Genomic DNA, 20,161 nt, shown 5'->3' on the forward strand with positions numbered 1-20,161 from the left:
ATCTGTGCAATGGGAATAATAGAGCGGGTCATAGTGATTGTTAAAAGTAAATGGTGATCCTATAAAATGGGTAGCTTCAGGCTAACAACTTGTTATAACCAAAGCGCCATTGGCTGCAGTTATCATGGCTGTCTGTGTTGCCCTCACTGAGAAGCCTTCTATTCTTATTCTGCTGGGGTTACACTTGTCCTTGTCTGCTGTCCTGGACCTCTAGGGAGGGAGCCCCTTGCAGCTCTCCAACCTGGTTGGGTCCTTTGGAGACCACAGGACACTCTCTCACTTTGTCTGAGAAGTCCCCCAGCTCCTCGGCTGGAAAGCATCTAATCTGAGGACAGGCTCAGCCACCTCTGTGCCATAGGCCAACCTGTGCCCCCGCAGGAACCTGCCTGTTGGCAAGTCTGTGTCTCAAGGTGAGCCCTCCGCCTTGCAGATAGCTAGCTAGCAGGAAAACCAGGCAGAGTGGTTTTTCAGAACCTTCAGTGTGCTGGTGTGTCGTTATCGAAGGGCTTGCTTTGTGCTGATGCCTGTGGACTCTACCCCTCTCCTTCCTAATTAGGCTTAGTTCCAGGTAAACTCAGAAAACCATCAGATTGACGTAGCATGAACATGGCAGGGATTAGCCCTGACAGGAGGCTAAAGTTTGGGTGAGATTTTCACATGTTGACAGCTAGTTAGGGGCAGCGCAGGAATGGGAACCACCATCTCTGCATCCTCACCCGCTGCCGTCCCCTCTGTCTCAGGGCACATCGGCAGGACTCACGGCAGAGGGTAGGGAATTAAAGTGAGACAGTATGTCTTCTTGCAGGCAGCATTTAGCGTTGCTAGAGTCCACGTAAAGTCTTCACATGTGAACAAAGCAAGACTTACTTGCTTAAAAACACGTTTTTCTTGATTAATACTTTTTTTTTTTTTTTAGAGACAGAGTCTCACTTTATTGCCCTCAGTAGAGTGCTGTGGCGTCTCAGCTCACAACTGAGGGCTTGGGTCTCCAACTCCAGGGCTTAGGCAATTCTCTTGCCTCAGCCTTCTGAGTAGCTGGGACTACAGGCACCTGCCATAATGTCCGGCTATTTTTTTATTGCAGTTTGGCCAGGGCCGGGTTTGAACCTGCCACCCTCGGTATATGGAGCCAGTGCCCTACCCACTGAGCCACAGGCGCTACTCTAATACTTTATTGATATTCTTAAATGTATTAGCATAATGAATTTAATCGTACTGGGTCTAATTGAGTGTACTGAGAACTGCAACCACCCAGGTCACCAGCTGCTGTTGCCAGTGGAATTGATACAATGTGAACATGTATTTTAGGAAAATCACAAGAGATTTAAATAGGTATTTATTTATTTTTTTCAGACAAAGATCTCACTTTATTGCCCTGTAGAGTGTTCTGGTGTCACAGCTCACAGCAACCTCAAAACTCTTAAGCTCAAACAGTTCTCTTGCCTCAGCCTTCTGAGTAGCTGAGACTACAGGTGTCCGCCACAACGCCCGGCTATTTTTAGAGAGGAGGTCTCACTCTGGCTCAGGCTGGTCTCCAACCTGTGAGGTCAGGGAATCCACCTGCCTCGGCCTCCCAGAGTACTGAGATTACAGGCGTGAGCCACCATGCCCAGCCTTAAATAGGTATTTAAGTCTATAGAAATACCTATCTAGACACAGTATCAGAATGAGTTTTTGTTGTCCTCACTTTAAAGTGTTTTTCTTGTTGATTTAAAACAGGAGTTCTGTTAGATAATAATGTGTTGTAAACCCAATTTCACCACTATACATAGCTTAGAAACTGAATGAAACTGGATTTCTTCTACAAAACATGGTTTGTCATGCAGGTTTTTCTCTGTTTTTAATAGATCTTCTCACCTATCTAGCAAATAGATGAGGAAAATTGTCTTTGCCCTGGTAAAGGTTTCCATCCTATAAGCATACTGTTCATTTTCTTCAATGAACAAATTTAATATAATTACATCTCTAGTTATGAACATGTTCTTTAGTCTCTCTCCTTTATAATAATGCAATTCTAGGAACAGATACTTTATCAAAATAAAAGTTTTTCTTACTCTTTTGCCAAATTAAAGTTGTTCACAAAAATCATATTTTAAAGGGGAAATTAGGTGATTTTTCAGAAGTTAGCGTGTGTTAATGTTTTGGAGTGGAACACTTTTATTTAATTTTTAAGTACTTTTCTATCAGCTAACCTTGTTAAAATAGTTTGAAACAACTTTATAAACACCTGTTCTAAGCTGTGCTTGTGAGATGTTAATAATTTCTACAGGGGGTTCCAAGTGTCATCTCAAGGTTCAACAGGGGCAGGATCGCCCTGCAAGCTCACTTGGATGGTCGTAGGCCAGAGGGCTCCTGGCAGTCTTGAGCTGAGAGCCTCATTTGTTTGCTTGTGGTGTTGGCTGGACACCTCCCTCTTGTCCCGTATCATGTGAGTCTCTCCATGATAGACACTTACTCCATCCAGTCGCAGCAGGAGATAGAGATGGAGGTATCTTATCACTTTTGCCTTATTCTGTTCATTAGAACTAACTCACTCGGTCTAGGAGACCCCTTTGCAGTTTCAGTTGCAAGCTGTATACATGATAGGATTCGTTGGTCTTTTAGTTGGTCTACGACCTGTTTGTCTAAAAGTCTCTATCACAGCTGAGCAGGTGGCTCACACCTGTAATCCCAGGGCAAGGCTGGAGAATTGCTCAAGCTCTGGAGTTTGAGACCAGGAAGAAGCTGACCCTGTCTCTACTAAAAATAGAAAAACTAGCCAGGCATTGTAGCAGGTGCCTATAGTCACAGCTACTTAAGAGGCTGAGGCAGGCAGATTGCTTGAGCACAGGAGTTTGAGGTTGCTGTGAGCTGTAACGCAGTGGCATTCTACCCAGGGCAGAGAGTAAAATTCTGTCTCAAAAAAAAAAAAAAAATGTATTCCTCTACTCATTATATTCCACACAAAATCTTCATAATAATGCGAATAACGACTGCTACTACTGGCTGCTCACTGTGAGCCCATTATGGAATCAAAGTACTAAGTGTGTAATTTTATGCACATAGTAACACTTATGAGGTTGGACAGTTAAGTTCACGAACTCATCCCGGAACCAGTGCTACCTGCCTCATTGCTGAATATCACTATAGTCACCTCAGAAGCGCTCCCCTTGGAAAGCTCTGCACTGACGCCAGTGCCCAGGCCACCCTTCAGAGCAATTGTGGAACTCTTCTTCTGGAAGGGCCCTCAGAGCTGTTGTCTTATGAGGTCTGACAATTAAGTTCACAAACTCATCCTGGAGAAAGTGCTTTGGCCAGGCACAGTCTTGCGGGGAGAGTCTGCGTGTGTTGCAACCCTGAAACCACAGGGACTGCTGTGATGTCTTCTTCCCAGGTTTTGCCCCATAAACATTTGTTGGTTGAGTTGTTGATGAATTAATTGCTTTCAGTTGCAAAGGTTAGAATGCTCCAGCAAGTCACATCTGTCCAGCACTCCATCATTGAGGAAACCTTTTATTTCCATTATCCCAGTTGGCTCCCTGTCGTTGAGGAGGCATCTCAGGCTGTTTCACAAGGACACGGTGTACTGTGGCCAAAACCTCATAGCTGGTGGCTTGAGGTGAGGCCAGACCTCTGATTCCTAATTCTCTTTTCCACTAGTTTTTGATAGATAAGGAATAAAAGCCACCCAGGAGAGAAGTGAGGAAAATTAGGAATGAGAGATTAGGGCCCATGAAAACAAGCTTCGTATCCTGTTTCTTGGTTTGGTTATCTTTAGAGGTGGGAGTAGCGGGGAGGTGCGTACACTTTTCATGAAAAGACAGATCTGGAAAAGGGAGGGTGGTGATATGGGGCTGAGAATGAATCAAAAGTCAGGGAGAGAGAGGATGGTACGGCTCACGTGGGGGACTAAGGATGCATAGATTTGGGCCAGACAGATGAGTGACAAGTTGACTGATTTGGGGAGGGTGAGCCCTGATGAAAAGCAAGGTAGGGAAAGACTTGCCTCCCAGATAGATGGTGGAACAAGCCCCTGGGAAGGCATGAGAAGGGAGGCTTGCAGCATGACCTTTTCTTCCAAGAGCCTTTCCAGAGACAGCTGCCTCAGGGTACAGGGATCGAAGGACTTCTGTAACTTGGGGGAACGTGATCCCTTAGCATCTGAGATGTGCGTGTGGGTGCAAAGGAGACATCCCTGGCTACTCAAGTGGGTTGGAGTTCATTTCTGGAATCTTTGGGTAGAGGCCCGGCGGCCTGCAGGCAGGACACAGAATAAGTGGCAATTGTGTCATATTCGAAGGCTGAGACGTTACAGGTGATAGGGAGGGTGACGTGCTGGGGCTAACTCAGGGCTTGCAACTAGGGGCAGTTTTGTTCCCAGAGGATAATTCACAATATATGGAGGGGTTTTATGTTTCAGAACGGGGTGGGGGTGAGGGGGCTTGGTCCACATGGTGTTGGGGTTTAGTGGGTAGAGACCCAGGAGGCCGCTGAACACCTCAGACTGCACAGGGCCCCCCTCCTTCATCTGACGGACTTATCCAGCTCCATACATCAGTAGTGGGGAGCCCTGCTCACCGCACTGAAGGTCCCTGGGTCCTCTAGAACTCGGGATCCTGCTGTTTTTCCACACGGTTGAGACACAGGGAAAGCACTTTAATGCCTGTTATATGCTAAGCACTCAAAGTGTCATTTTAAAATAAGAAAAATTATGTGTTTATTTTCTACCTCATGCAAGATGTAAAAATACTGATGCAGCCGAGATGTGGAATGTCCTCTTCTGGGCCCCAGACCCTGGGAGTGAACAGCGCCCGGCACTCTTCTGGGGTCAGGAGCTAACCAAGCTCTTTTCCATACTCCTGGTGTTCATTGTGGATTGGCAAACCATTAAATCCACTTAGGGACCCCTGGTGCCCCGGCTCTGAGCCCTGCACACCATTACTAATGGTGTTTCTGCTTATCTTAAGAACATCTCCATGCCTCACTGCTTATGTGTAGACATGGAGGCTAATTTTTGGATCCTTCCTGCCACACGAGAACCTTGCAACCATTTTAAAAATGGTGCATGGCCCTTCTTCCCTCTTTGTTTGAATTGGTGTGAGGGGTTTTTAATTAAGTAGAATAAACATCAATTCTGGATGGATTGCCACTTTCTTTGTCACTTGCTCAGGCAGTAGAGCTCTCCTGGGGCCTACCACCCAGACAGGAAGAGGAGCAGCCACCTGACCTTGGATCCACAGAAATTCTCTGTGGTTATATACTCACTGGCTCAGGCCACAAATACTGACTATTTAATGTGAGCCGACCAAGAAGGGCAGGTTCTAAGGTCTGGTAGGAAAACATGGGAGCCTTCTCTGTTATCAGTGCAGCAGAGAAGATTAAACACAAAATAACTCAAGTCTACCCTCGCTAGTACCACTGGTGTTAAGAAAGAACCACAGGTGTGGTAAGAGCAGGGGCACTTTCTCCTACTCAGGGCACCTGGGGCGGGAGGGAAGGGTGCCCCGCAGAAATCACACAGAGTTGGGGGTGCAGGCTGAACATTGGCCTCTCGGTATTATCCCTGTGGTGTTTCCTTCGTCAACCTCTCTGCACCTCATTGAAATTTGAGGTTCATTGTTACGACCACCGTGTCTACCACACTGCTGGAAAGTGAAGTCCTCCTGGCTGTTGAAGACAGAGGTGAACAGGACTTGTACAGATGTGTTTGCTGCCACTTGGAACTTCTCTGTCTCCAATGTGGGGCTGGAGCTGGAATTGACCAAAGAATGAGTCAACTAACACTGATGATGATGAAAAATATCTCAAATGACCTGTTCCAAGGAAGGGATGGTGTTTCTAATAGAAGGGACATTTGGTGGAGCCTACATCCTCCTCAGAGTTTAGTCTTCAAAAAAAAAACATTCACCAGACCATTCATTACTCAATGTTTGTCGTCAAGTTTGTGATGAAGGAGTTAAGATGGGGAGAGACTTTCAGCATTTCGGCACGTCCTGCCTTGTTCAGAGTTTGCAGCCCACACGGAGGGTCTCTGGGAGTTGCACAGATTTAACACTAACAACATTAAGGGGATGATAATTCTCACCCTGCAGGCAGAAGATCCATTAGTTACACCCTCAGTCTGTGTCCCGGGGCCAGCATGAAGCCATTAGGTCTTTGAGCTGCAAAATAATAATTTTATGATGAGATAAGGGATCATTTTTTTTCTAGCCTGTTTTAAATGAGAGAAGAGGACAGACCTCTCTCCCAAGCACCAAATCATCTCTAGGCTTTGTATATAATTCATGCAAAATGGATATTACAAAATATAAACAAAACTCAAATGTTTCATATAAAATAATTCTGTAACGATAGTTAAGGATGTAGCCAAGCTGAATAATCTGGACACACCAAAAAATATATCTTTAAAAATACAAACAATTCTTTTTTCTGTCACTGAAAGTGAGCACGGCCATCGGACACATCCTTGCATCCCAGGCTCGGCGCCACGGCCATCCCGTCCTTAAAGAGAAGGAGCTTGAATCTGAACAAACACACACAACATGCTTTTGTCCTTTTCAAATATTAAGAGTGAGAGGGTCAATCTCTTTAAAAGTTTAAGGATCTAAGTGACTAATGAAAGTGCCAAATCAACCAAAATAAGGCATTTATCAGGAGAGAGGGGGTGGTTCATTGTGACTAGTCAGGTGGGGTGAGAGGGAAACACACACAGACGTCCAGCCACGCAGCTGCCCCCATCCGCCTCTCTCCTTCTCCTCCTCTTCTTTTTTATGTGAGAATATGTTGGGGGTGCACACATGTTGGTTATATAATTTTTCCTACCTGTCTTCTTAGAAAAAATAAAAAAAGAAATGCTTTTCAAAATATTTTAATTTCAAAGAGGTTAGCTGTGGGAACATGATTAGTGAGGGCATAGACCAACCTTACAGGAGCTTTTAAGGGAAATGGTCTGTTGGGGCTGACGGGAAAGTGTAGTCGGCAGTGAGCTCTCTCTGTTGCTGGGCACCCACGCTCTGATGCCAGCTTCTTCTGTGTGACACAACGGTGCATACACTGGGGCCGTTTCCATATCCTTCTCCTCCAGGGGACATTTTATAGACCCTGGAGATCAGATATTTCAACTGAGATGGTCTCATGGATGCTACTGGCACCTAGTGGGTAGGGGCCAGGGGTACAGTTAGCATCCCCCCGTCCCAGGCCAGGCCCCTGCACCAGAGTCATCCAATCCCCAGTGTCAGCAGTGCGCGGTGGAGCAATGCCGACTCACTGTCACACCCGACCTGTAGTGGAGTCAGTTCTTCTGGTTGTCTCATTTGCATTGGTGTGTACTCCTGTGCCGAGGCTCCATTAAGCAATTTAGTGAATGTGCACATCCTTAGAGAGCTACCGGGAAGAATTGCAAAAGAAAATCACACATGGCCTCAGCACTGAGACACTGTAAATGGGCAGTTTGGAAGGCGAGGTAAACATCCATGAAAAATGCCACTGTAAAACGTCATGGGCTTTTGTTTTTTCTGGACCTTAATCAATGGGTAGTCTGTGGACATCTCGTTGACATTTTGGTTATTTTGGACATTTCATGGACATTTGCAGTGTGTACCTTTTCTCTTTGGTTTTGCGAATTGTCAATTCAGATGATACAGTGTTTCCCTGAGCTGTTGCCACAATAATACTTTGGAATAACACACCCCAAACTCAACGGGTTAACCGGGTATGTCCTCACTCATCCTCACTGGGGTTTCTCTTGCCAGCGGCAACATGCAGGCTCTGGGCTGCACATGGGGCGGGGTCTTCTAAAAATGTATCTCTCCTGGGTAGTGTAGGTGATAGAAAGCTCCTCATGGTGACGGCAGGAGTGCAGGAGGGCCGGAGAGAGTAAGCAGACATAAAGTTGGTTCCCCCTGATAGCTGGGGTCACCCCATTGGCTGAGACAAATCACATGGGCAAGCTCAAAGTCAAGGTGTGCACAAGTGTACTGTATTCCCTAGGAGGCTACTGCAAGTGAGCCAGCCTCATGCAACACCACTGGAGAAAAAAAGGGCGTTTTTTTCAACTAATAAATTCATTTTATTATTTCCATTTAAATGTAACATTACAAGAACTTCTTTAACTCATTTGGGTATTTTTTGATTGCTATTATTATTGCTAAATTGTTGCTATTTTTAATTGTGTTGTAAAATACACATATGTAAAATTTGCCATCCAATCATTTTTAAGTGGCATTAAGTACATTCATACTGTTGTGTAGCCACCACCACTCAGTAGTTATCAGCGTAATTCTTTAAATCTTGAAAAACTGAAATTCTCTACCCATTAAACAATAATCCCCAATTCCCTGGGACTGAATGCTTTTATTAAAAAAAATTTTTTTTTGAAACACAAGGTGATGAGCTCCCAGGCCAAATCTCAGAGCCTGTGCAGGGCCACAGGGCTGGGGACCTGGCTCTGGAAGTTGTTGAGAATAAGAACCTGGCTATGGGTTGGAAGCCAGTGGCTGAAGCAAAGCCACCTCGTAACACTGGTGGCAAGAAGGTGAAACAATGGTGATGCTGAGCGCGACCGGCCTGTCTCTGCCTGGGAAGCCAGTGGGCAGCGTGCCAGGGACTGCTGTCAACACAGGTGCCCATTCGTACTGGGGAAAGTGCTGCAGGCTAGGGGCCAGGAGGTGCGGGGGCTGGGGCAGAAAATCCGGAACGAGGGAAAGACAAAAAACAAAATGAACTAGAAAACGGCCGCCCACCCAGGCCCCCCTGTCGAGGGGCCTCTAACTCTGGGGAGGGCAGGCTCTGTGCACAGCCTGCCAGGTTGCCTTCTGTGCTAAATTCCACAGCCTGCTATTCATGCAGGGAATGAAATGCCAGCAGGTGACAGTGTCTTGGGACTGCACAGATGCTGGAAGGCTCAAGAAGTAGGGTGCCGGCCCCATATACTGGGGCTGGGGTCACCGGGGGTGGCAGGTTCAAGCCCAGCCCGGCCAAAATTGCCAAAAAAAAAAAAAGCTACTAAACTGAAACTCACAGTTAATCTTACAAAGGATACAGCATTGAAAATTGGACACTGACGAAACACCTGTCTTTCTTGCACTCAAAGAAAGGCTGTTTAGCTCATGAAGGAGCCCACCTTCAGTGCTGAGATCATTCAGGGAGGGGAGTTGCGTTATGTTTCTGTTCCAGTGGAGGAGAGAAAGGACAGGCCGTGGTGAGCCTCGGAGAAGGCAGTGTGCGGTTCACAAACAAACCCACAGGGAAGAGAGGATAAAATTCTTTGCCTTACAACCTCTAAGACAACTGTATTTTGAGCATTTATTGTCTGGGGCAGGCGGGTTTGAAAATGGCCCCTAGGGAACCTTGCGCAAGGAGGGAGAAGGGGCTGAGGGAAGGGAAGGTGTGGCCAGCCACGAGCTGGTGTCCCTCACGTCACTGTGTCCTTGCCCCTTGCAGGAAGATGAGGACCCTTTGCATCCTGCTGTTACTCCTGTGTGGAGCCCAGAGCCAGGAGGAAGCGCCACGGCCCAACATCGTCCTACTGATGGCTGATGACCTTGGCATTGGAGACCTGGGATGCTACGGGAATAAGACTCTCAGGTGGGGTCACTGAGCTCCTGTATAAACCCAGGGCAGGCACTGGTCCCCGGACAAGACTCTCAGGTGGGGTCACTGAGCTCCTGTATAAACCCAGGGCAGGCACTGGTCCCCGGATAAGACTCTCAGGTGGGGTCACTGAGCTCCCGTATAAACCCAGGGCAGGCACTGGTCCCCGGATAAGACTCTCAGGTGGGGTCACTGAGCTCCTGCGTAAACCCGGGGCAGGCACTGGACCCCGGACAAGACTCTCAGGTGGTATCACTGAACTTCTGCACAAACGGGGCAAGCACTAGTCTGGGGATGGCTATCAGATCTGTGGGTCACACACCACCGAGGAATGTTTCCAGCCCTCCCACTGGCACATGTCCACACACAGCTCTGTACTTCTTTGCTGTGGACAAGTCCCGTGCTGCTTTGCACACACTCTCCCGTCCAGCCCTTTGGTTCGCCACTCTCCTCTTCACTTTTTGGCATCTGGCTCTGTTGTGCTTGACTCTGAACTTGTCCTGTTCCATCCTGCTTGTCGGCCAGCCACCCTCACCTCCACACCTAACTCTCCTTCCCCATGAGGCCCTTCTTCCTCAGCCACCCAGGATATGTTGGTCCATCCAAGCTGATGTACCAAATCCCACGGCCAGGAGGCTTACAAACAGCAGGTGTTTGCTGCTCACGGTCCTGGAGGCTGGAAGTTCAAAATCCCGGTGTGGCAGATGCTGTGTCTGGTGGGGACTCACATCCTGGTTCACAGACGGCGCCTCCTGGCTGTGTCCTCATGTGGTAGAAGGGGTCAGGGAGCTCTCTGGGGTCCCTTTTATAAATCATGAGTCTCCACCCTCAAGGCCTCATCACCAACCAAAGGCCCCACCTCCTAATTCTGTCACCTAGGGAGGAAAATTTCAACATGTGAATTTTGAGGGGATACAAACATTTAGACCAGGGCACTAAGAAACAGTCATGGGGAGAGATGTCATGCTTTATGATAACATAACTTTTTATCACAATGGTGGAATAAAACACAACAAGAACTAGACTCAGGACCATCAAATGCTTGTGTGTTTGTTTCTAAGCCCTTTGCCAAAAATTGACTCAATGGGCTTGGCGCCCATAGCTCAGTGGTTAGGGTACTGGCCACATGCAGCAGGGCTGGCGGGTTTGAACCCAGCCTGGGCCAGCTAAACAACTGTGACAACTGCAACAAAAAATAGCCGGGCATTGTGGTGGGCACCTGTAGTCCCAGCTACTTCGGAGGCTGAGGCAGAAGAAGCGCTTAAGCCCAAGAGTTTGAGGTCGCTGTGAGCTGTGATGCCACGGCACTCTACCAATGGCGACATAGTGAGACTTGGTCTCAAAAAAAAAAAGAAAAAATGACTCAATGTAAGACACATTGTAAAGGCCATTTAGTTGAAAAGAGAAAGTGAGTCCTTGTGGAGTAGAATATGGACATGAAAGTGTCATTTTCCCTTGTCAATAATGAGGCAATGATGACATGAAGACAGCTCCGTGGAGAGCTTTGTCACACAGAAGATCCCTGCGAGCTACCGCAGAGGAGGGGATGGGAGGGAGAGCGTTGGCTTTCAGGACAGTTCTCTTGTAGAGTCTGCAAACACTAAACATCTGAAGCAGGGGATAGACCTATTGGCAAGTGCCCTGAGACACAGATTTATTTTTATGTCATTCACTCTGATGACTCTATATCTTTTTTCCACGTCATAAGCCACCATGAAAAGTCTATCTTTCATCCTTACATAGAAGATCAAATGGAAATTAAATAAATTCTTCCTTTTTTTTCTTTTTTGAGACAGTCTCACTCTGTCGCCCTGGGTAGAGTGCCATGAAGTCATAGTTCACAGGAACCTCAAACTCTTGGGCTCAAGTGATCCTCTTGCCTCAGCCTCTCAAGTAGCTGGGACAACAGGTGCCCAGCACTACACCCCACTTGTTTTTCTGTTTTTTGTAGAGACAAGTCTCACTCTTGCTCAGGCTGGTCTCCAGCTCCTTAGCTCAGGTGATCTTCCCACCTTGGCCTCTCAGACTGCTAGGATGATAGGTGTGAGCCACCACACCCAGCCTAAATCAGTTATTCTTTAAAGGAAAAACTTGCCCACAAGACATATCCAAATGTATCTTTGCATTAAATGTTGCTTTTTCTTTTTAATATGTAAACTGACCTATGTCATCAGTTAAGATTTTAAAGAACCAGGTGGCGCCTGTGGCTCAAAGGAGTAGGGTGCTGGCCCCTTACACTGGAGGTGGTGGGTTCAAACCCGGCCCTGGCCAAATACTGCAAAAAAAAAAAATGTTAAAGAAGCAAACAGAGGGATAAAATCTGCACTCAATGTTGTTTTCTTAAAATTTTGGTTGATCATGTGTGTTTTCTGCCCCACCTTTGCCGACTTTTGTAAAAGTTTTGACATTCACAACACAGATCTTACTTAGTTTTTGTTATCAGGGCCATAATTTCTATGAGTTTTTCCCCCATTTTATTTATTTTTAATAGTGTGTATTCCTAACGTTATTGAGATAATAAGTACCTGTTTCTACTAAGATGTTTTAATTATAAAACTAAAATCAATGGTATAAGGTTAAATCTCTACCAGTTATCAAAAGAAGAAAAGGTCTATAAAATCCCACAGAAAACATCATGGCAGTATCTACCCAAAATCTGTCTTCCTTCCCACAGTGGAGTCAGTCCTATTGTTTCTAAAGTACATTTGTCATTTTATGTCTTACAATGTCATACCCCCAAGTAGTCAAGTTATTCCATGGGCCAGTCTAGGCATTTTGAGGTTTAAGGGCAAACACACAAGTAATTTCTATCTTCTAATCATCTCACCCTTTTTCAGGCAAAAGCAAAGTAGGGGTATTGACGTGGAACACTGAAGTAGTGCATGGCAAACTAGTTTGTCCTTACAAATGCAATGAAATTACTTTCCACTGTGCATCTTTGTGGCACTCCTTTACGGGCCACACATGGGTCTAGGAAAGCCACGGGACCAGTGAACTGGACGCAGACTTCCACCCCACAGCCAGCCTTCTTGGAGGGGAGCACAATTAACTGTGTCATTGCTTTGTAGTGAGGAGCCTACTGCCATGAGAATAGAGGGACTGCTGTCCTTCACATGTATCGGTGCCCTCCCCTGGGCCAGGACAGGCGGGTCTGGATAGCCATGAAAATTCCATCTACACCCAGAACTGAGGGATGGAAGGTGAACAGGCAGAGGGGAAGAAGCCTGGGTTTCTGCAGGGTGAGAGGAGATACAGCTGGGTGTGGTCAGAAACTGAGAGATGTTCATTCCTGAATGACTTCCAAAGATGATCAGCCCATCCATTCATAGAAAAAAGACAGCAGGATGGTTTATCTTGCATGGTGCATCCTCCTGGAAGTGAGGTTATAAATAAGTATCTGTGAAGCATAAAATAAATATGCCAACAAAGGGTGTGTGGAGGTCACAGCTTATCACTTCTTTACTCTGGTCTGTGTCCCTTTCTCCCGGACCATATTAGCCCATTGGTGGATGTTCATTGGTAGAGCTACATGGAGCCCGATTACTCCCTTGTCCCTGGGAGCATGTAGAGATTAGGCTCATGAGAGCTGCTTGTGGGATTCCCTTTGGCTGGGTCCAAGTGTGGTTTAGGAAAGAAGAATCAGGCTAACCCCAGAGCTTTCTCCTTTGAAAGCACAGAGGTAACTTAGGGGAAAAGTGATCTTTATTCATTTCTTACCTTTTGATTCTAGAAGTGGTTCATTCCCAAACATGGTTCCTCTTTTCTAACCCAGAGCTGCAGAAGACAGGCCCTCAGAGCCCTCTCCGAACGAGAATGGGCCCCCGTGGTTTTGTTGTACTTCGAGTCTTGGTTCTGCGCCTCATCTTCCTTGCCTCCTCTGACTGCCATACTGCCTTTCTCCTCCACATGATACCCAGTTGCCCTTGATCATTGAGTGATTTCCCACTATAATAAACTACACAACAGTTCATTTTGAAGATCATCACAAATGCCCTGGTTCTCTTGTTCTAGGACTCCCAGCATTGATCGGCTGGCCAGGGAGGGAATGAAACTCACCCAGCACCTGGCAGCCTCGCCCCTGTGCACTCCAAGCAGGGCCTCCTTCCTGACGGGCCGGTACTCCGTGCGATCAGGTAACCTCCTGGCTGTGTTGCCAGGGCTGTTGTCCCCCTCAGGGGGGCCTCCAAAGCCCCAATGTTCTCCTGGTTTCTAAGGGTTGATTTTTTTTTTTTTTCTACTTCAGGAGTGGCATCTCGGGACCGATCTGGAGTTTTCCTCTTCACAGCCTCTTCTGGAGGACTTCCCACCAGTGAGATGACATTCACCAAGCTTCTGAAGAACCAAGGCTACACAACCGCCCTTATAGGTGCGGGCACCTGCAGCAGATGAGGGACATGGGCAGTTAGCGAGGGAGTGGGAGAGGGTGTCACCTCAGCCTTCTTAGGGGTGTCAGCACTGATATACTTTGCACAACTTCAAATGGGAAGGAAATAATTCCAATACTAGATTAAAACACAGTGCTACACCTGTGTAGCCAAATATATAAATAAGTGTCCATATCTGTGACTATGTGTGTGTGTGTGTAGACAGACGATGATAGATGAAATGGTTGATGGATGGATCCATAGATGGATGGATGAAATAGATGATAGAGCAGATGATAGATAAATGATAGATTGAAGAGATAGATGGTTGGACAGATAGGTAGATAGTTGGAAGGGATAGATGACAGATGATAATAGATACATGGGTTAATGGATGGATGGATGGATGGATGAGTGGATGAGACAGATGGTATATGAAGCAGATGATGACGGTAGACAGATGACAGGTAGAAGAGATAGATGGTTAGATGGACGTGTGTGTGGATGGATGAGATGGATGATAGGAAACACGGATGATAGTAGATGGATAGATAGGTAGGTTAATGGATGGATGAGTGGATGAGCTAGATGGTATAAGAAGCAGATGATGATGGTACACAGATGACAGGTAGAAGAGATAGATAGTTAGAAGGATGTATGTATGGATGGATGAGATAGATGATAGGGAACATGGATGATAGTAGATGGATAGATAGGTAGATGGGTTAATGGATGGATGGATGGATGAGTGGATGAGCTAGATGGTATATGAAGCAGATGATGATGGTACACAGATGACAGGTAGAAGAGATAGATGGTTAGAAGGATGTATGTATGGATGGATGAGATAGATGATAGGGAACATGGATGATAGTAGATGGATAGATAGGTAGATGGGTTAATGGATGGATGGATGGATGAGTGGATGAGATAGATGGTATATGAAGCAGATGATGATGGTACACAGATGACAGGTAGAAGAGATAGATGGTTAGAAGGATGTATGTATGGATGGATGAGATAGATGATAGGGAACATGGATGATAGTAGATGGATAGATAGGTAGATGGGTTAATGGATGGATGGATGGATGAGTGGATGAGCTAGATGGTATATGAAGCAGATGATGACGGTAGACAGATGACAGGTAGAAGAGATAGATGGTTAGATGGACGTGCATATGGATGGATGAGATAGATGATAGGAAACAAGGATGATAGTAGATGGATAGATAGGTAGGTGGGTTAATGGATGGATGAGTGGATGAGATAGATGGTATATGAAGCAGATGATGATGGTAGACAGATGACAGGTAGAAGAGATAGATGGTTAGATGGACGTGCATATGGATGGATGAAATAGATGATAGGAAACAAGGATGATAATAGGTGGTTAAATAGGTAGGTAGGTTAATGGATGGATTGATGGATGGATGAGTGGATGAGATAGATGGTATATGAAGCAGATGATGACTGTAGGCAGATGACAGGTAGAAGAGATAGATGGTTAGATGGATGTGTGTATGGATGGATGAGATAGATCATAGGAAACACGGATGTTAATACATGGATAGATAGGTAGGTAGGTTAATGGATGGATGGATGAGTGGATGAGATAGATGGTATATGAAGCAGATGATGATGGTAGACAGATGACAGGTAGAAGAGATAGATGGTTAGATAGACGTGTGTATGGATGGATGAGATGGATGATAGGAAACACAGATGATAATAGATGGTTAGATAGGTAGGTGGGTTAATGGATGGGTGGATGAGTGGATGAGATAGATGGTATATGAAGCAAATGATGATGGTAGACAGATGACAGGTAGAAGAGATAGATGGTTAGATGGACATGTGTATGGATGGATGAGATGGATGATAGGAAACACGGATGATAATAGATGGATAGATAGGTAGGTGGGTTAATGGATGGATGGATGGATGAGTGGATGAGCTAGATGGTATATGAAGCAGATGATGACGGTAGACAGATGACAGGTAGAAGAGATAGATGGTTAGATGGATGTGTGTATGGATGGATGAGATAGATGACAGGAAACACCGATGATAATAGGTGGATAGATAGGTAGGTGGGTTAATGGATGGATGGATGAGCTAGATGATAGATGAATCATATGATAATAGAAGAGATGGATGGATGGATGGCAGGCATAGATGACAGATGAGGCAGATGATGGTGATGATGATAAATAGATGGATGAGATAGACAGACACATACATAGGGATGTGATGGGTAGATGGATGACAGATAAGGTAGATGGACCGGTGGACAGAGGATGGATGGATGGATAAGAAAGACAATGATAGATAATAGACACACAGACAAATGCGGAAAGAGCACACAAAGCTACATATACACTGTGCTACTGACAAGGATTTTCACTTTAGTTTTTAATACTAAAATTGTGTCAGAATTTGCCTCGGTTGACATTCCCATTGATTTTACCCATTGGTGGGAGTGATGATTTCTCCCTGTGGGCATGACAGGTGTGGGTCTAAAAAATCTCCTAGGAGAAAAATGGCCCTTCTCTTTCCTCTGATGTATTTTTATAAAACCATTGTCTTTTTTTTTTTCTTTTGTGAGGCACTCCCTAATTTCATGACATAATTAACATTTTATAAGACATTTTCAGAGGTGTTTAAAATAATTGCTGAGTTACTAAGTATGATTTTCTTCATACCTCAGGGGGACGATTTGGGTTTTTGAGTAAGGATTTATTTCAACTCTTAACATTCAAGCCACAAAAAATTGATTTGGTGCTAAAACTTTAAGGATGTGTCTTAGAAAAACACCTGTTCAGAAAAGAAGGAAGGTTGTATTTTTCTATGTAGTTTTGTTTCCTGCCTACTGAAGATGTTCAGTGGTTTTGTTTTTGTTGTTTTCCTCTTTTGCAATGACTAGTTTTGTTTTTGTTGTTTTTCTGTCTTGAGGTCACTAAGTCAGTTGTTTGTTCTAGTCCTGTGAGTGGCGGCTGCATTAGCTTTTGGTCAGGAAGTGAGAAACGGGCCGTGTAAGTGAGAACAGGCTGCTGCATTAGTGCATGGCAGTCAGGAAGTGAGAAACCGGCCTCTGTGTTATCACGTGGCATTCGGGAAGTGAGAAGCCGGCCCCTGTGTTAACGCATGGTCAGGAGGTGAGAAATGGGCTGCGTTAGCGCGCGCTGTCAGGAAGTGAGAAACTGCAGGCCTGCGGGATGGGCAGAGGAGGCTGCTTCTCTGCATGGGGGCACCAGAGGCTGTTGGAATTGAGGTGTTTATGGGCATCATCCACCTGTTTGTCTCCTCAGGGAAGTGGCACCTGGGGTTGAACTGTCACAACAAGACGGACTTTTGTCACCACCCGATCCGTCACGGCTTTGATTACTTCTACGGCCTGTCGGGGACCAACCTGCGCGACTGCAAACCCGGGCAAGGCTCCGTGTTCACCATGGTGTTCCGCATGACCGTGTTCATCCCGCTGCAGATCATCGGGGTCACCATCCTCACCTTGGCCGTGCTCAACTTCCTGGGGCTGCTGCACGTGCCCCACAGCATCTTCTTCTGCCTCCTCTTCCTGGCAGCCACCATCCTCAGCCTCTTCCTCTGCTTCCTGCATTACTTCCGGCCCCTGAACTGCTTCCTGATGCGGGACTACGACATCATCCAGCAGCCCATGCTGTACGACAACCTCACGCAGAGGCTGACGGCGGAGGCGGCCGGCTTCATTCACAGGTGTGTCTCGTCGTCTCTCACAAGGCCCCGAGGAGGGAACGTGTGCCAATCTGTCCAGTGCAGGTGGAGGGTGCGGCTGGGGGATGGCCACCACATTGTCCCTTATGTCCTGAACAGATTAAGGTAGGCAGGTGCCCTAGGAAGAGTATGGGGAGGCACAGGGCACCTGTCCCATCCAACCTGAGGGCCTGGGAAAAGAGTCACCAGGTAGTGAGCCGTCCTCAGAATTGCTGGGCTGGGGAGGCTGGTGATGGAGGAGGCTTCACAGACTGCGTGGTCTTTATAATCTTCACATAGGGCGGGCAAGGGAAGAAAGAGAACGGTAGACGTCTAGGCTACAAGTTGTCCTTCTGATATAAATGGCATTGAAAGATGAGAAATATTTTGGGACAACCTCTGAGCAAATAATACCTCAAAAAACAAAAGAACCAAACCAAAACTCCGTGAGAAAACCAGGTGAAGCGAAGGATCTCTTTGGGGTCTTTTGGGTTCATAGTTTTTGGGGTTGCAGTCAGCAAATGGAATGCCCGTGAAAAGAGGAACAGACCCCCTGAGTGATACAGATACTTAACTATGTGTGTCTGTGTTATAATGTGCGCCGTGACAGTGAAATGGCATAATACAGGCTGTCCCTGGGCCAGCAACAGCATAGCTTCCATGGGTTGGTTTGTAAGCTGCATTTGTAAGTTAGAACAGGTACGTTTACCTATCACCTGTTAATAGCCTCTAGTCTTAAGTGGAACTTGTACAGAAGTTGTATGTTTGTTACCTGGGGACTACCTATATAGAGGCTATATCTCTATAGCCAGGAACCCTTGCTATTCAAAACAAGTATAAGTAAGCCAGTAGAGCTATTTTGTTCCATTTGTAACTTTAGAGGATAGTACTTTATTTTCTTTTATTTTTTTTCACCATGCACTGGTTTTATAGACCGTTTGACACATTTTCATCACACTGGTTAACATAGCCTTCCTGGCATTTTCTTAGTTATTGTGTTAAGACATTTACATTCTACATTTACTAAGTTTCACATGTACTCTTGTAAGATACACCGCAGGTGGAGGATAGTACTTTAAAGAAAAATTTCCTCTGAAGGTCAGACCTTGGGTCTTTATGGCAACTTAAACCATATGAAGGATTTAAAAGAGAGCTTTCTCGGGGGATTGAAAGACTATCAAGGAGTTGGAGATAATACACAGAACAATTAACTACATCATGCAACATTATAAAATCAATCCCGACAACAAAAGGGAAGTTGATGCAATGAAAGGAAATTTATCAGGGATTTCATTTAAAAACAACCTCTTTTTTTTTTTTTTTTTGAGACGTAATGCCAGCCAAAGCAGAAAATACACAGATTTAGAGAAGCTACTTACTTTAGGGCTGCTGAAAAAGGTAAAAGGCAACTTACTCTGAGAATCATGCAGTGATTTACTTAGGTACAAGATGGGTTCTGCTGTCAATATCGTGCACAGGGACGGTCTGCGGTGGGTGACGGTTCCTTTGACTCTTTCCTGCTTTCAATTATGAAACAATATGATGGTCCCCATCCACCTGGGATGCAAATGTGCCAGCACCCACAGCATCACTGGTAATTCAATAGATAAATCAGAAGGCGCATTTAGTGCATGTGTCTAGTATTATCACAAAGGTGTGGTAGACAGCTCCAAGAGAAACGTACTCCTGACTTGGGTGTCTGAATAGGCGGCTAAGTGACTTACACAAAAGTTGCCCTTGATAATCCCACATCCTGTCTCTAAACATAAGACAAAAATAGAACGATTAATGCCTGCAGTTCACATCACCTTCATGTTTCCACATATTTTTTCTTAAAGTCTAAATTGCAATTTAACTAGGAGATACAGAAACAAGTCACTGCTCATTTATAACTGTGTTCAGTTTTGGCCTCTTGGGAGTTGGTTCCAAGGGATACCATGTGTTCTAGCTGTCCATCTGCTCAGATAGCACCACACAATTTAAGTTTTTATTTTGTTTTTTTTTCTTTTTGTTTTTTATTAAATCATAGCCGTGTACATTAGTATGATCATGGGGCACCATACACTTGGTTCATAGACCGTTTGACACATTTTCATCACACTAGTTAACATAGCTTTTGTGGCATTTTCTTAGTTATTTTGCTAAGACCTTTACATTCCACATTTACTAGGATTCACATATACTCTTGTAAGATGCACCGCAGGTGTAATCCCATTAATCCCCCTCCCTCCACCTACCTCCCCCCTCCCTCCCCTCCCTTTCCCCCTTCTCCCTATTCTTAGGTTGTAACTGGGTTATAGCTTTCATGTGAAGGTCCTACATTAGTTTCATAATAAGCGTGAGTACATTGGGTACTTTTTCTTCCATTCTTGAGACACTTTACTAAGAAGATTATGTTCCAGCTCCATCCATGTAAACATGAAAGAGGTAAAGTCTCCATCTTTTTCTAAGGCTGCATAATATTCCATGGTGTACATATACCACAATTTATTAATC

The 20,161-nt window shown here is 45.5% G+C and overlaps 1 protein-coding gene across 5 annotated transcripts in view; it reads left to right on the plus strand.

The window, feature by feature from the left end:
* STS (steroid sulfatase) overlaps positions 1 to 20,161 on the plus strand; it is a 173,651-nt gene that overhangs the window by 73,489 nt on the left and 80,001 nt on the right. For all 5 annotated transcript variants that reach the window (XM_053579484.1, XM_053579485.1, XM_053579487.1 and 2 more), the window contains 4 exons: positions 9,421 to 9,564; positions 13,582 to 13,703; positions 13,814 to 13,936; positions 17,245 to 17,668. In XM_053579484.1, the coding sequence (XP_053435459.1) occupies positions 9,425 to 9,564; positions 13,582 to 13,703; positions 13,814 to 13,936; positions 17,245 to 17,668 (809 nt within the window). In that variant the 5' untranslated portion in view covers positions 9,421 to 9,424. The remainder of the gene's footprint in view (positions 1 to 9,420; positions 9,565 to 13,581; positions 13,704 to 13,813; positions 13,937 to 17,244; positions 17,669 to 20,161) is intronic.

The sequence above is a fragment of the Nycticebus coucang genome, chromosome X, assembly GCF_027406575.1.
Source record: "Nycticebus coucang isolate mNycCou1 chromosome X, mNycCou1.pri, whole genome shotgun sequence".
In the NCBI taxonomy this organism is placed as follows: domain Eukaryota; kingdom Metazoa; phylum Chordata; class Mammalia; order Primates; family Lorisidae; genus Nycticebus; species Nycticebus coucang.